This window comes from Barbus barbus (assembly GCF_936440315.1).
Source record: "Barbus barbus genome assembly, chromosome: 27".
Classification (NCBI taxonomy): Eukaryota; Metazoa; Chordata; class Actinopteri; order Cypriniformes; family Cyprinidae; genus Barbus; species Barbus barbus.
Window position 1 is genome coordinate 12,978,820 of NC_136755.1, and position 16,282 is coordinate 12,995,101.

The 16,282-nt window shown below is 38.2% G+C and overlaps 2 protein-coding genes across 3 annotated transcripts in view; both read right to left on the reverse strand.

Annotated features, from left to right (window-relative positions):
• Positions 1-4,163, reverse strand: part of ptp4a2b (protein tyrosine phosphatase 4A2b) — a 41,421-nt gene extending 37,258 nt beyond the window's left edge. Inside the window, exon 1 of the mRNA XM_079380563.1 lies at positions 4,054-4,163. The gene's annotated coding sequence lies outside the window, so the exon portion shown is untranslated. The remainder of the gene's footprint in view (positions 1-4,053) is intronic.
• A 429-nt stretch (positions 4,164-4,592) lies between these two features.
• Positions 4,593-16,282, reverse strand: part of LOC306847113 (uncharacterized protein) — a 49,763-nt gene continuing 38,073 nt past the window's right edge. For both annotated transcript variants that reach the window (XM_079380897.1, XM_079380896.1), the window contains 2 exons: positions 11,774-11,938; positions 4,593-8,806 (listed from right to left, as the gene is read on the reverse strand). In XM_079380897.1, the coding sequence (XP_079237023.1) occupies positions 6,894-8,806; positions 11,774-11,921 (2,061 nt within the window). In that variant the 5' untranslated portion in view covers positions 11,922-11,938 and the 3' untranslated portion in view covers positions 4,593-6,893. The remainder of the gene's footprint in view (positions 8,807-11,773; positions 11,939-16,282) is intronic.

Consider the following 16,282-nt stretch of genomic DNA (forward strand, 5'->3'; position numbering starts at 1 on the left):
GCAGTTTCTGTCAGGCCAAAAAACGGACCAAATTTGCATGACCTGCTGTAAATTTTAACCGGTTGATGAAAAACAAGCTTATGTGGATTCTACACATTTAAACAATTCAGATAAGCTATATAGAATTATTTATGGAGCAGATAAGTGGAGAGAGAGTTGGATTTGTAACTCGAAGGTTGTGGGTTCGAGTCTCAGGACCGGCAGGGATTGTAGGTGGGGGAGTGAATAACCAACACTCTCTCCACCCTCAATACTACGACTGAGGTGAGACCCTTGAGCAAGGCACCGAACCCACAACTGCTCCCCGGGCGCCGCAGCATTGGCTGCCCACTGCTCCGGGTGTATGTTCACTACTGTGTGTACACTTGGATGGGTTAAATGCAGAGCACAAATTCTGAGTATGGGTCACCATACTTGGCCACACACCACTTCCCCCCTCCCCTTCCCCTTATTAATCAATTATCATTTTGACTTAACTCTTTTCTTTAAAGGCTGAAATGTGAGGTTTACCTTTATATTAAAATTTTTCAAAGCTTTATTTGAACATTAACATTATTTATTTGAACATGCTATTAAACTGGTGTCAGTCAAGTTGTCATTTAAAATCCAGACCTCATTGGTAATGTTATTGTTTTAGTGATTACGCAAACAAAAAGTCATTTTATTTGTTGTTTGTTGATTTTTAAGTATAAAACTTGGTGAAGTGATTTATGTATCGGTACTTTTTGAACATCTCCAGCACATTTTAACAATACCGTGATAATACTGATAACCGTGATAATTTTGGTCACTATAATCGTGATGAGAACTTTTCATACCGTTACATCCCTATTAGTTAATGAGAAAGCTTTCAACAGACTTTTCAAAATACCAGACCTCTAGAGTGAAAGCAGTACCATGCTGAAGGTCTATCTATACTGTGGCCATGTTCACACAGTAGTCCTGTATTTGAGTCATTAATACAGGTGCATTCACACACATTTTGGTTATTTACAGGACTGACTAACATTCTATATCCAAACTCTCAACTGTATTTTCTGAGAAGCCCTGCCATGTGAACAGAACCATACAGGACTACAGCCCATGAGTACATACAAGGGAACAAACAGAAATGATCAGCTGTTCTTAAGAACAGATAAAGCTGGAATTCACACACAGTTCTATTTAAAGTCTAATTCTTTTCCAACTTAATCTGTTCAGTTCAATCTGTTCAACAAGTGCTTCGTAACAATATTTTAATAAAAACATTAAAGTGTAGATGGAAACATTGTATTGGTAGACAATGCAATGAAGATTAAGACGATATATAAACATTTGAATTACATGTAGTGAAGAGCTCAGTTTTCAGTATATTCTTATTACCACATCATGATGTAAGCTAGCTTTGATTTAAAGGTGCCATAGAATGCATTGATACAGTATTTTAAATTGTTCTCTGATATCTACACAGAAGGTATGTGGCTTAGGTAAGGGCAAAAAATCTCCAGAAACGATTTTACATGTCCATTTACAACCCTAGGATTTCTCCCTAGAATGAAACGGTCTGTTATTGGCTTATTTGGCAGGGTCATGAATAATAATGAGCTCTGCTCTGATTGGCTGTTTCACAGTGCTGCTCAATGTTGAGCTCTGCTCTGATTGGCTGTTTCACAGTACGGCTCATCAGAAAGAAGGAAGCACAGGGAGGAAAATATATATTTAAATACTTTCTCTCGCAGTTATATCGTCGGGTAATTATACTGTATATAAAACGCGGGCATCAGGGAGCCGTTATTAATATGCGAGGCATTGAAACTGCTTTTGAACGATCCATCCATATAGTTTTACTTTCAAGAGACGCGATCACACAAACTATGTTTACATTATGGAGCAACAGTACTTACCACACATTTCACAAGATCAGATGCTTGTCAGTGGTGCTCAGGATCTGTAAGTCATTCGCCATCATCCTCATCTCTCCTTACTGAGAGTGAAATCTTATGTACTGTAACAGGCTACCGCTAGCAAGGAGCTAACCATGTCCCTTTAGTGGCTCGCGTTATTTGCTTTCTGTGCCTTTCTGAATACAGACACCAACCCATCCCTGCACTTCACACCCCCTGCACGGCCTGGAACATAACATTTATTTTGTTATTTTCGCTGTTGTCCGCGCTTGTTTATTTACAATACCTGCAGAGCTTCTGATGGTTCGGCCGGCTTAGAACAAGGGCGGGTTTATGCAAATGTTGGGGGCGTAGTGATCCCGACGGTGTTATGTTCTGATTCGCCTGTTTTTCAGTGGTCTTTTTTAATCATGAGATTTACATATGAAGGAGGAAACTATGGTGTTTGAGGCTCACTGTATGTCATTTCCATGTACAGAACTGTTATTATTTAAATATGCCAGGGTAAAGACAGTTTTTCATTCTATGGCACCTTTAAAAAAAAAATAAAAAATGGTCACTTCAAAATAACCTAGTTGTCCCTCAATTAACTATCCAAGATTTTGTTTACTTAAGTTATTTTGCTCAATTATTTAACATGTCCCAATGTAGCACACACAAATATTGTCAATCTACCAATGAAACATCCTTGTATGTACATTGATTATGAATGGTGATAAAATACACTGTAGCATTATCATATTCAGACACATAAATTGCTTCTCCAATAAATATGCCCACACAAAGTTATTCATTTTATAATTCAATGTAGATAAGGGAAGGTTAAAGTGAAAAAAAGCAACCTTGTCACAGTTTCAGCACAACAAACAACTAAGCTTCACACTACAAAGGCCAAAAAATAATAAAATAAAAATAAAAAACCCTGTCATGTCAGGTGAAATCGCTCCTTATGTAATGCAGATATCGCAAGCTTTAAAACATGTCCTGACTTGGCAATTTTACAACTTCCAGATTCTGGCAGGAATGCCTGCATGTCCATCTCAAAGACAACAAGCCAAGGCATAAGCCACTGACCAACACCTGTACAGTTTCCTTGTTTTAATTACACAGGGACAAGGATGAGAACAGGTGGAGCTTGAAGACAGGCGACTAATCAAATACTACCCAGGGCACCTGAATACCACATTTAGGGTCATGTCATGCCATCATTAAGCATCTCATTCTGGGAACCGGCTGAAATCAGATTACACCCGTTCTTACCTGTTCTACAAGCTTGACATTTCAATACTGTTGGCTTACCAACTAGTTTACTACGCAGTTTAGGTGTAATACTAGGTCATCAGCTTACAGATTAACCAAGTGCTGGATACGGGAACGATCACGGGTCGACCATACTTCAAAGGCAAACCATAAATCAGATTCACAGTTAAAATAAAGCAAACGTGAATAAGAAGAATCTAATTGCACGCACGTGAACGGACAAAGCTTGTGGCAAATTTTGTGGTACACTAAAAATAAACTAAAATTACTGACTCTTAATCTTGCACGCTTTGCATAACCATTGAACCACTGAAATCAGGAACATACTGGAGTGTGACGATAAATTGTTATCTGACTGAACTGACAGTTATAACATTAGCTCGCTGGCTAACAATTCAATTCTGACCCCCACAGCCGCTCAAACCGTGAAAAATGACCAAGTGACCATTGTATTTTATGTCCAGACACAGAATTAACCATTTATCCAAATGTATAATTACGGCTATAAACTGTCTGAGTAACTTCTTGACACGGTCTCTGGCTGGTGGTGAGATCGCTAGCAAGAGGCTAGTCAACGCAGTCCAGGACAGTTGGACAGCCTGAGAATCCCAGACCCTTCATTTATCGACAACAAATATAGGAATGACCGACAAACTGTCTCTAACCCCGTAAAAAAAACGTCTAGCCGTCAAAACGAATAAAACAGACGAGTGTGGAGTTTCCGTTCAAACGTACGCGGGCAAATGGCTGCTACCCTCGCGAGCTCCGCGAGCTCCTTCACCGGCTGAAGCGCCAGCTTTCACAGCTAACGTTACACTAGAAACGGTCAAACAAACGTCTAGGGTGCTCGTTATTAACATCTTCCTAGGATATTCGAGGCGGAAGGCGAGTGATAACAAGGGATACTTACAAAGAACGGGCCAAACATTGAAATCCCTTGGCAAACCCCGGAGAAAGTGCACGTAGTGAGGGCGAAGTCGTGTTTGTCGTTCTCTCAGTGAAACTGAATTGAGAACAACTAAAGAGGGAGGAGTCAGGCAGCGATGCGTCATCTGTGCGCAAGAGCCTGGTGACGTTTTACGAGGACTTTATTCCAATATTTTGTGTAACATTAAATATTGATTATTTAATCCAAGAAAACAAATGTGTGACCACCTAATTTGGAAGTTTTAGATTTGAAACTGGTTTAGATGTTCACAAAATGTAGAGCCAGTTAAAAGTGGATGAATGCTTGTAGGTGTGATACTTCAGAAGCATTTGAGCCATCTTTATATGATCACAAGGAACACTAAAGTGGATGTTCACTCCCCCTAGTGTTAATCACAAATTTCTGGACACTGAACGTGTTGCATGGGCCTATGATATGCCACTGGTAGGGATTTTAAGATTAGGGTTTAATTCACATAGCTTTGGTCTTATTAGTTAAAGAGAACAACAAAAGACACCCTTGATCAAGAAAGTCTTTATTGATGTTGCATCAGTACTGTCAAGTAGGCTACTTGTAGATTTTGTACGAGCTGACAAAATATGTTCAATCAAAGAGTGCATTTAATACCCCAAACAGATTGCATGAAGTGAATGCAGTATGACAAAAGTCCTATAGATTGATAGATACACCATAAAAGAAAGAAAGAAAACAATGGTAGTGTGTACTACAAACTCTTCAATGCTGTTAAATATAAGGTTATTTGTACGTTCAGGGTTTCGGTAGTTGGACATTCCTTGCTGGACTATCACAAATGTATAAATATGCCTTCATTAAATTTATGTGCAAACGGGATTGGTTGTTTCTTTTCTTTTGATTGAACATGAATAAATATCCTGTGGAACAGAATCAAGGCTTTTTTTTTGTCCTAGTTTTGAATAACAAAAGGAAGCAACATAGTCTAAGCAGTTTTGCGAAGTTGCAGCACAACGAATGTTCAAATCTTCAATCCATTGCACATACACAATATACACTCATCATAGAAAATATTGGTCGCAGTGTTAATATTCAATAAAAAGGTCAAATACATGCGGAAATAGGAAAGGTCTGGTAACAAAACATCATTCAAGAGTAAATAATCTGAACAATGTCATGCAACAAATGTCATGTAACTGTGTATTGAATATGCAACCTCAGTGAGTGGGTGCATTTATGTACTGACACTCCTCAGGCTTCATAATTCAAAATGTCTTTCAAGAGGGACTTCAAGCCTCATTTGCTGTTTTTCATTCACTTCAGTAAATGTGCAAGGAACAATTTCTTTGTTTGAGAATGTTTACATTTGAACCTTTCATAAAACACCACTGGAGCAGTGCTATTACAGTGTGATGTATCCAAATCATGTAACTTTTTGTCAAAATGTAAAAGATTAGGACATGCATTGACTCATGTTAGTGTCAATCATGTCTGTGTAATTACAAGTCTCAGAAGAATGTAAAAAACAATCAGTCAATTGTGTCATTGTTAAAGCAGCAATAAGAAAAGCGTCAGAGTATGTAAAACGTTTAGAGTACACAATGCAGTAGTTTGGATTTTGTGTTGGAGAATTGATTTGTTATATAAAAAAATCTGAATTATATTTTCATATTCTCAATCTACTAGTAGTCCCTCACTCACCAATGTATTCTAGGCTATCCTAAGATTTTGATGAGAAGCTATACGCTATGTATTAGCTTTGATGTCATGATTTTTTAAGTACACTCTTGGAAATAAAGGTACAAAGGTGTCACTTTTTGAAAGGTACTAATATGTACACTTCAGGCACTAATATGCATGTAATATAGAAGAAATAAGGCACAAAGGTGTACCCTTTGAAAGGTTACCACCCTGGTGACAGCTTTTGTAACTTTTTTCTGAGAGTGCATGGAATTAGTATCACAGAAATTGCTTATTTGTTTTGTTAATGCAGGCACTGTTGTACAGCAGTCCTCTTGAGGCCTTCAGGATCACTACTGATTTATACCTGGCATATTTTGAGCAAAGAACTCAGTAAATCATCAAGTACATTTTTTCTTAATAACTCTCAAACACAACGTAGTTGTCGCAGAAACAGACAGATTAGCACATAATTTTTGCTTTAACACAGTAAATCAAACAAAACATACATATCTAATGACTAAAACAGATAGATATTCACCTGTCTGGCATTAATAAGAAATAACAATATGGAACTGAAGATTATTCTTTAAATTACGGATGTATTTAAACATACAAAAACAATAACAATGCTGTATAGAATGTCTGCATTCTAAAATGTGAACTGTGGCACAAATCAAGTAGCCTGTGTTGTATGAGGGAAAGATATAGGTGAATTCGACTGCAACCAGGGGAACACAACCCCAGAGTCAACGTGATGGAGCTCAGTGGGAGTCAGAACATTTGGCAACGTGTGCAGTCACATGGGTAAGTCTTTAAACGGTTACCTACACATTGCAAAGTACTTAATAGTCTGATAGCGATAAACAACAACAACTACAACAACATCAATAAAATAACACCAATACATCAACATCAACAAAAATAACATAACAGTTATAATAAAATTATCATATAGGCAGAAAATGACAACACTTGAAAGTAAAACAATGATCAAATCGGACATTTGAAAGAGAGGGTGAATACAGAGACACAGCATGAATTCTCCATCCTTTGCTTCAAACTCAGCCTCTCTGTCGTTCAGCAAGTCTTTCTTGTAATCTAGTCGCTGTTATCACAGATGTTACTGCAGGGCACTTGAGCAAGCAATTCTCCGCTGAGACGGACCGTTATGTGGGGCACAGGAGGAACCCTGAGAAGGATGAATGGATGTATTCAGTGGAGTAGAGCCCGTTTGCTTGGTCAGAGGGCATTTGCACCCAAACCTGGTCATTCTCTTTCAGCTCCAGTACCGCACTACCTGATGCCTGGTCCATATAGCCCTTTTTGTATTCATCATAGGTGTATGTGGCTGGCACATTGTTTTTATACAGTGCCACCCAGAGGCTGGTTCCCTTTACATGTACATGATAAGCAAAATAGTAAACTCCAGGCAGTGGGCTTGTGAAGATGCCCGTGGCAGGGTTGTATGCATTTTGCCCATTGTACAGAGTTCTGTCAAATTTGATTGGAAATCCAGATGGGGGAAATGGTGTCGTCAAAATGGCGGTAAAAGCAGGAGCCACGGAGGCAGAGAGCTCAGCCTGACCAAAATAAGGTTTCTCACCATTTGGCTTTGGAATGGATTCTCCTACAATATTTGGTCCTTGAACCGCTAACTGATTTATATCACCATTTGGCGAGCCGGGAGGCCCAGGAGGTCCAGGTGGACCTGGAGGACCCTGCATACCACTAAGTCCAGAAGTGCCAGGTTTTCCTGGAGGTCCTTGTGGACCAGGCATACCTTTGTCTCCAGGCTTTCCAATTCCTTGGGGGCCCGGTGGACCTTGTTCGCCTTTCAACCCTGGAACACCCTGAGGTCCCATATGACCAGTGGGGCCTGGGAGTCCAGGGATCCCTGAATTGCCACGTGGCCCAGGGGGTCCTGATAACCCATTCTCACCTTTTGGACCTGGTCCCCCAATCAAACCAGGATTACCTGGCAGTCCGATGTGACCCGATTCACCTTTAGGTCCAAGTTTGCCTGTGGCTCCGTTGAGACCAGGAAGGCCCCTATCACCTGGGAGGCCAGACTTTCCTGGGAGCCCACTGGGACCCTGATCTCCTCTAAGCCCTGGCAAGCCCGGAGGTCCTTGTGGGCCATTCTCTCCCTTTAGACCAGGCATCCCATGTTTCCCTGGAAGACCCATAGGACCTTGTGGACCTGGAAACCCTGGCTGTCCAGTTGGCCCTGTATCTCCTGGTAGACCATCCATCCCATGCTCTCCTTTGTCACCAGGGGCTCCTTGTAATCCACCAGGACCTCTATCTCCTTTCTGTCCTACAAGCCCTGGTTTACCATAGCCAGGGGGGCCAAGAAACCCAGGAGTTCCTCTGGGGCCAACATCACCCTTTGGACCTATTGGGCCTGGGTTACCTGGAGTACCATCAAGTCCAGGTTTTCCCACACCAGCTGCCCCCGGCTGACCTTGTAGTCCAGGGAAACCAGCTTCCCCTGGGACACCTTGAACTCCTGGAAGTCCTTTCTCTCCTTTTGGCCCTGTTGGCCCAGGCAGCCCATCAATCCCTGGTTTACCCAAACCAGGAATACCTGGAAATCCTGGAGGTCCTTGAAGGCCAGTGGGTCCCCTGGGACCTGTTGTACCTGGCTTTCCATTGCCATTTTCCCCTTTAAGTCCTTGTTCACCAGGAATACCACGTCCGCCTTTAGGCCCCAGCTCACCTCTTGACCCTGGTGGGCCTCTAGTCCCAGGTAACCCTGGTTTGCCATTCAATGACAGACCTGCTGGTCCAGGTGGTCCTGGCTGACCTGGAAGTCCACGTGGACCCACCTCTCCACGAGGCCCAACTTCACCATTGAGTCCAGGAGGTCCTTTAGGTCCCATTTTTCCTGATAATCCTGGTAGTCCTGGTTTTCCAATCCCAGGGAATCCTGGAGGCCCTGAAGGACCTGTTTGACCATTGAGACCAGGTTTTCCTATACCTGGTTTCCCTGGTAATCCAGGAGGCCCAGGTGGTCCCCTTGGTCCTGGCTTCCCTTGAAGACCTGGCTCCCCTTTAATGTCCGTCATGGGTGGAAACTCTGCAATAAAAAAAGAAAAAATAATAACTTAACTAAATTCATAAAAGAAGTTTATACCAATGTGTTTATTGTCATCACTGTGCCATCAAAATATAGTTTGTTTCTATGTAGAGGGGACACTAAAGTGCTGGTGAGACTATATTTATGCATTGTGTTTGACTCAAGTGTCTGCTCAATGGCAGCTACACAGGTATGCAATGAAGGCCTACAATGGAAAATGAATGTGTTTATGGACAAAACATAAACAAAGGACAAGGACAACATTTTCAAAAGCATTTGACCTCACTTGAATTTCAGCAAGGGAACTACAGTGATGACGTTTGACTGCCATGTTTGTACTAGGAACAACAAACTATGCAAGAGAGGAAAATGCAGCAAAGATGCATTCACTTCAGTTCTCAATAAAAGTTTTGAGAGATGAGTTCAGAATTAACATTACATTACATTTAGCCTTTAAAATGGTCCATTTCACTAATCTTATGACAAAGGTGTCCTGACATATTCAAAAGCCTATGTAACATCAACATGAGAGAGACAAATCCTTAGCCTAATCTTCAGATAAATTGGCCAATGTTAAAATGTGCTTTATGCTTTTCACTTCAGAAACCATACCACACACAAACGCAAACTGTGGGCCCTATATGTCATTTCTAAAGTAATTTATTTCTGGAATATATTTAAACGATAAGTCAAATTAAATATAATCTACCATAATTATCTCATAGATGTTATGGCTCTTGAGTACCTAATATATATCTAATCTATCCATCCACTTCTTTGTAAATATTTTTTTTAATATCATCATCTGTTTATGTAACAGAATAGTATACTATATTTGTGAAGCGCCCTCAAGTGGTAAAATGATTTATAGCATAGGCCTAGAATTCAACACGTCTCAAATGGTTTAGAGGAATAATTTAGATCATTACACTTTACATAAATTTAATATATAAATACAAAATGACACAATACAAAATCATGTTCTGTAAATTCCATTTACTTAATTCATCTGATACCCTCATTGTACCACCTTAAACTTCATGCTCCAAAATAAACATACAACTACAGGGAATCTCCTAAAATACATACCAGTATTGGACAGAAGTCAGTAGAATTTAGAAATGGTCAGCAGGAAAAAAATCACTAAGTACATATTTCTCTCAATATTTTCAGCACAATGTTTATGGGAGGACTTGTTTTAGGGAGGTTGGCTCTGTATTTTAGAGAGGTTGGTTATCTATACCCAATAGCAGGTTTTATTTAGTATGTTTTTGTTTCTTTTTTAATGAAAATTTGTCTTAGGTTTCAACTGGATTAGCAAAGTGTAATAATATCCCAAACACTTCTAAAAAAAACCGCGTTTCAGTGCAAGTCTTCTATTGTCCACTAGATGGTAGTGAGCACACAGCTTTTCTTTAGAGATTAGAGATCTTAATTGATCTTGAAGGTCTCCTATACACATAACTTTACAGTTTGTTTAAATTGTTCAAACTTTAAGTACATTAATTGCAGTTTTAATTAGAATGCAGGACACAAAATGTAACACTTCTGTGTGTTCTGTTCTGTGTAATACATAAAACTTGTTATAATTGTATTTCCCTGTAAGGTTATCTGATAGATACTATCAGTCTTTCCATACTTATACAATTACTTTGAAGACTGTGAAAAATTAAACCATGTGTGCTATGTGTGCAAAATAAAAATTCAGTCATAATTTACTAACCCCTATGTTGCTCAAACCTGTATGACTTTCCTCTTTGAGGAACAGTGTTTTCAAACAGGTTTGGAACAACACGAGGGTGGGTAAATTGAATTTTCCTCTTTGGTTGAACTATGCCTAAAAACTTAACTATCAGCAGCAGTTAAACCAATCACATCCCAGGAAAACGGATCTGACCACTTGCTCTTTTCTCTTTGCTGTGCTTTATCCTTCTCCCTTTACCTGTGAAGAGACCTCCTGTATCTTAAGCACATCCCAACAGCTTTCATTTAACATCTATCCTGGATTTCTCATCAGCTCAAGACTCTCTTGACCCCTCCTGCTTGTTTCTGACACAGTTTTGACAAACCCTTTGATTCCCTTCAGATTTGGACTATATGGACCTGTGATATACTGCTCAGAAGGGAGGTGACTTCACCCCACCCTGTCCCTCTTTTTCCTCTTCTATCGCTTCCTGTTACACTCTCACAATGCCCTCTCAAATATCATAGAGAGGAGAGGAGAAGAGTCAGCGAACTGAAAACCATTCTTATCTTCTCTTATTGTTCATCTCCAGTGCTTCAGTCTGACAGACTTCTGGCTCAACTCCCAAACTCTTTCTCTCCATGAAGAATCTCAGTCATCCAGGGTCTAAAAGGGTGAAAACACTAAACCACTGTGCCACTTAAGTGCAAAAAATTATATATCAGCATTTAAAAAAAGCTGATTCTTACTGACTAACCTCTAGCAATCCAGTTTAACCAGCCAAATTAATTTATTCACAAAATACGTGTATATGTATGCATATTTATAACACTTTACTTTGTATTGTATAACCTTTACATTAAATTACAAAAAAGTAGTTTTGTAGTCTCTCATTCACCGCTACAGAAATGTATCCAACTATAATGACTTCCACTGCTGAGAAATACGGAAACGTGAAAAGGTCCACAGAATCTTTAGGTAAGAAAGTAAGAAATGTTTATTGAGCAGCAAATAAGCATATTAGAATGATTTCTGGATCAAATGACACTGAAGACTAGAGTAGCTAATGCCTGCTGAAAATGTAGGTTTTGAATAAATTACATTTTAAAATATATTTCAAAAGAAAACAGTTATTTTAAATCGAGTAGTTTTTCACAATATTAATATCGATGTGAGAATAAAGCAAATTACACTATCATTTGAATATGGATAGATGACAGGATGGATAGGAAAAAGATATAATGATGGATAGATGGATGATTTTGTTCATTGCAAATACTTACCAAGATACTGTCCCTTGCCTTCTCTGAAGGGTGGCCCAACAGGCCCCTTCATCATGGGCTGCATATATTTCATCTGAGGCATGGGGGCGTAACCTGCCCCCAGGACATGATTCCCCAGCGTTAGCAGGACACAGAGCACTGTCAGCATTGTCACTGGCTTTCAAACTGCAAAAAGAGAAAGATCATTTATTCACTGCTTTTAGATCAATCAACTGGTATTTTAGCTAACATAAAAAAAAAATGGTTTAGGTCATATTTAACACATTAGGGTTAATGAGGCTGCATGATTTGGGGGAAAAATTAAAAATAAAAATTGCTAATAAAAATTGTGATTTAAAATTTGATAGACAATTCCAAATTTGCTGTGCTTGTTTGCATAGGGCTGCACAATGTGGTCAATATGTTGTGATTATATATCAGTATGGCTATCATTATTATTATTAATAATAAAAATTCTAAAAAAACTAAATAAGAAATATTACTATTCATAATATTTTGCTGTAAATAAAATTTAATATTAAAGAAAAATAATAATGTAATATTTTTTGTTACATTGCAACTGTACAATTACAATACTAATATTTATGGATGTCTTCATTTAAACTTATATTTTGATGGAAAATCACCAAAGGAAATCGTGTAGCCCAAGAAATATGATCTTTTTTGCTGGGTGTTATAGCAGGTATAAGTTACTCACTGACAATGTTTTCATCTACTTTCAAAGACTGAGTTCTTTACTCCATGTTCTTTACTCCTAATCATTTTTGGATACCCGTTCAGTTTTTTTTTCACGTTCCCGTTTATGTTGGCCTTACCAATGTGCTCGGTTGGATTTCAAAGTCCTACGCCAGTCAGCATTACTGCCAATAGGTGTAATACTGAGTGACAGTGGCATACACAAACAGCTTTCCATGTGCTAGCCTGATCAGTGATACCTGGCACAGGATACAACACATGAAAGGCCTTCTCGGCTACCATATAGGCTACAAAACACTGAGAAAATAACCCTGAACACCAGTCCAAAACTGAAAAAGCAAAAGTAAAGCCCTTCAGGTTAAACTTTAGAAGTGAAATGTTATCTTAGGCCTTGTTTCAGTATACTTTGGGGAAAAATCACAGAATCTATGGGTTCAGTTTTTTGTTGCAGACAAGGAGCCTTGTCAGAGGTACATGGTTTCACTCGAGGGCCTACAGAGATGCTAACAAGAAGAGCCAAGAGGATCTTCCTACTCGGCTGGCTGTCAGTCGGGTCACTGGGTAGAGTTATTGACCCCACACAAGTTACGCCTGGGCGATGAGGTATGGATGCTAAAGCCTAGGTAGGGCTCAGTGCCTAAGCGTTTGTTTAACTAGTCGCTCCCCAAGACAGCTGTAGCTGTTTGCTTTAATTTACTGCAGGAAGGAATGATAATTTCATCCTCATGTTACTCGCACCAAATATTTACACAGATTTGATCAGGTGCATGGGAGAGACCACTGGCTCGGAGAAGAGGGGTGCTGATGGCATCAAGTTAGGGTCTAACAGTGGGGATATTGAGAATGTCAGATTACTTCTTGCATTCTCTTGAGCGTCTAACATCCACATCAGCAGTTGTCTTGAATGTCTCTTTTTACCTGCTTTCATGGATTAAATACCAGTTGATCTCATTTGCTGCTTTCTCTTTCATTTTAAAAGCTGACTCATTTTCTTATCTTAATTATCATATGCTTAGTTGCATTTTATCCTTTGCATTTAGCATTTTTCCTGTAAACCCATCAAAACCGGGCTGATTCTTGAAACATTCTTTAAGGCATAGCTCAGCCCAAAAGTAACATTTGTCATCATTGACAGATGATAACAAATAAACAAATAATATCGTTCCAAACCTGTATAGCAATCTTTCTTCTATACGGTATAAAAGATTTTTTTGATTCTCCTCAATATCTTAGGAATATTTTAGGAAAGTCACATGTTTGGAACAACTTGAGAGTGAGTTCAAGTCTTTTCCCCCTCTTTTCAACAAATGTGTTCGTAAGCTTCAGGAAATGTTGATTATCAACCTCAAGAGAGTAAACTAAATATTACAGTACCTGTTTTATAGTGCTGGTAGTTTTGGATGTCTAAATATAGCTTATTTTTTTATCTTTCATAACAATTCAATATATTGTAATTAAATACATAATCAAGCAGAAAATATATTATTTTGTGTTCTGTAGAAGAAAGCAAGCCATACTGGTTTGGAATGACATGAGAGTGAGTAAATGGTGACAGAATTTAATTTTGTGGGGAATAAAATAAATATAGGCTAATTAATATATAATATAAAATGAACATATTTCTATATTTAAAATAAATAAATACACATTTTATTTATATTTTCTTACTTAAGAAAAAGTTACACATATTTTTATTTCCAAGATTACTTATAAGAATATTGATATATTTTTTTTAAGACAAAACGTAAGAATTGAAAAATACTTAAATCAGATTCTTGAATGTTCTTAAACGTCACCATAATTAACTACCATAAATTCAGATAACCTCCAACTTTTTTTAAACCCCTTGTCTTGAATTTATTGGGGTGCTTCAAATATGAAACACTAGTTACATATAATACTATATAAGACTTTATTTTGTATAACATAGCAAGTAAAGTCTGCAGGTAATGTCATTAGATCATTCATCTTAAGAATCTAACAACTCATTTGAACAATTTGTGGTCTCTTCTAGACATCACACCTGGATGAGCTGTCCTGGTATCTCTGCCTGAATATGTCAGGTAGATTATTGACTGAATCATCTCCCAGTATTTTATTTCTGCACACTGTGTTCTCCCAAGAGTGCTGAACATGCGAAGACTGAGGGATGGAGCTTAAAGTCTGCTGATCTTAAACTCTGTCCAAAAGCACATGGACATCCTATCCGTGGCCTTCACAGTTCACAGGTTTTGGTTTGCCGTTCTCAGTGGACCTGGCCAAGCCAAGACACATTCATAACCTACCTCACTTCCTATTTCAATGTGCTGTGACAGCTGAACTCTCTCTCGTAACCGCAGGTTTGAACACAGAAACCCACTAGTCAGCCCGACTACATCTGCAAGCATTAGACGCACAGTTCAGATCAACTTTCTCCACAGTGCCACTGCTCAGCAAGAACCTCTTTAAATTCTAACCAAAGGTTAATGGTGCCCCTTTCTCAAATATAAACCCTTTTCACAGTTTAAACAGTAAGAGGCTCCTGTAAGAACCATATCAGTGACTGTAATCATTTGAGACACTTTCCATGAATAAGGTCTGAAACTTTTTCAAATGCCTTTTTTTTCTGCTTCAACAAACGGTCAGTGAAAGGAGGTCCTTAAACGTCAAGAATTGATTATTAGCAAGTTCAGAAGAGCAAATTAAATATTACAAATTTAAATTTATGCATTTACTTATACATATTTTTAAGTCTTAGTAGTTGGATGGATGTCTAAATATAATAAAACATTAATTTGTGTAACTTTTGATAGTTTTTCCCCTGGCAATAAACATAACATATATTTCGCTATATATTTAAACAATTATTAAAAATAATTTATTGAAAATATAATACATCTGTTGTTATAATTTTTGGTCACTACAAGTATAATTAATAGGCTAAATATCTAAAATAAATGAAATGTCAGTTCGATAAATATGTCAAAGTAAAATAAAAATAAAAATTAATTATGAGAAATAATATATTTCTTCCCCCCTAGCAATACCCCCCCCCCCCCCCCCCCCACACACACACACACAAACACACACACAGTGTATTAAATTGGACTATGTATTTAATGCTAAATTATCAAAAATATTATACATTTGTTGTTATAATTTTTTATCAATAATATTATAATTAAATAAATATATACAATGAATTCAATATCAATTTGACATTTATGTCAAAGTAATATGAAAATATTTTTAATTATGAGAAAAATACCAATTTTTATTCTGACTGCTTGATGTTGTCAAAGAGGTCAAGACCTTTAAGGTCAGACAGGCCAAAATTCCCATATGCTAGGTTAATTTGATATTAAACAGCAGTTTATATAACATATGTTTCAGTTCAATTAATAAGGGAAGACCAAAGTTCACTTGTGTATTTATATGAAGTGTCTTTGTCAGATACAAGAAATGCCTGTGCTTACTTCAAAGGAAGTTTGCAAAGGCAGCATGCAAATGGTGGAAAGTTAACAACATTTAGTTTGTGCCTGTGTTGCATCAGTGAAAATTAAAAAAGAAAAGTATGGCAGCACACATGTCCATGTTAAACCACATCTGCAGGGAACCTGGTCCAACTGCAGCTCCTGCACTATAGCTGGCCAGAGAGATGAGGAAAAAAAGCCAGACATGCTCAGCCTCGCCGTGTTTTCCCAATCAGCAAGACTCCAAACGGGGCACTCTGTGCCTGTTTGCTTTGCCTAATTCACTGTGGTTCACTGGTGTTTCCCTCTTTTATCATTTTCGATTTTCATTTTTATTGTTGTTCTTACTGGAATTTCAGTC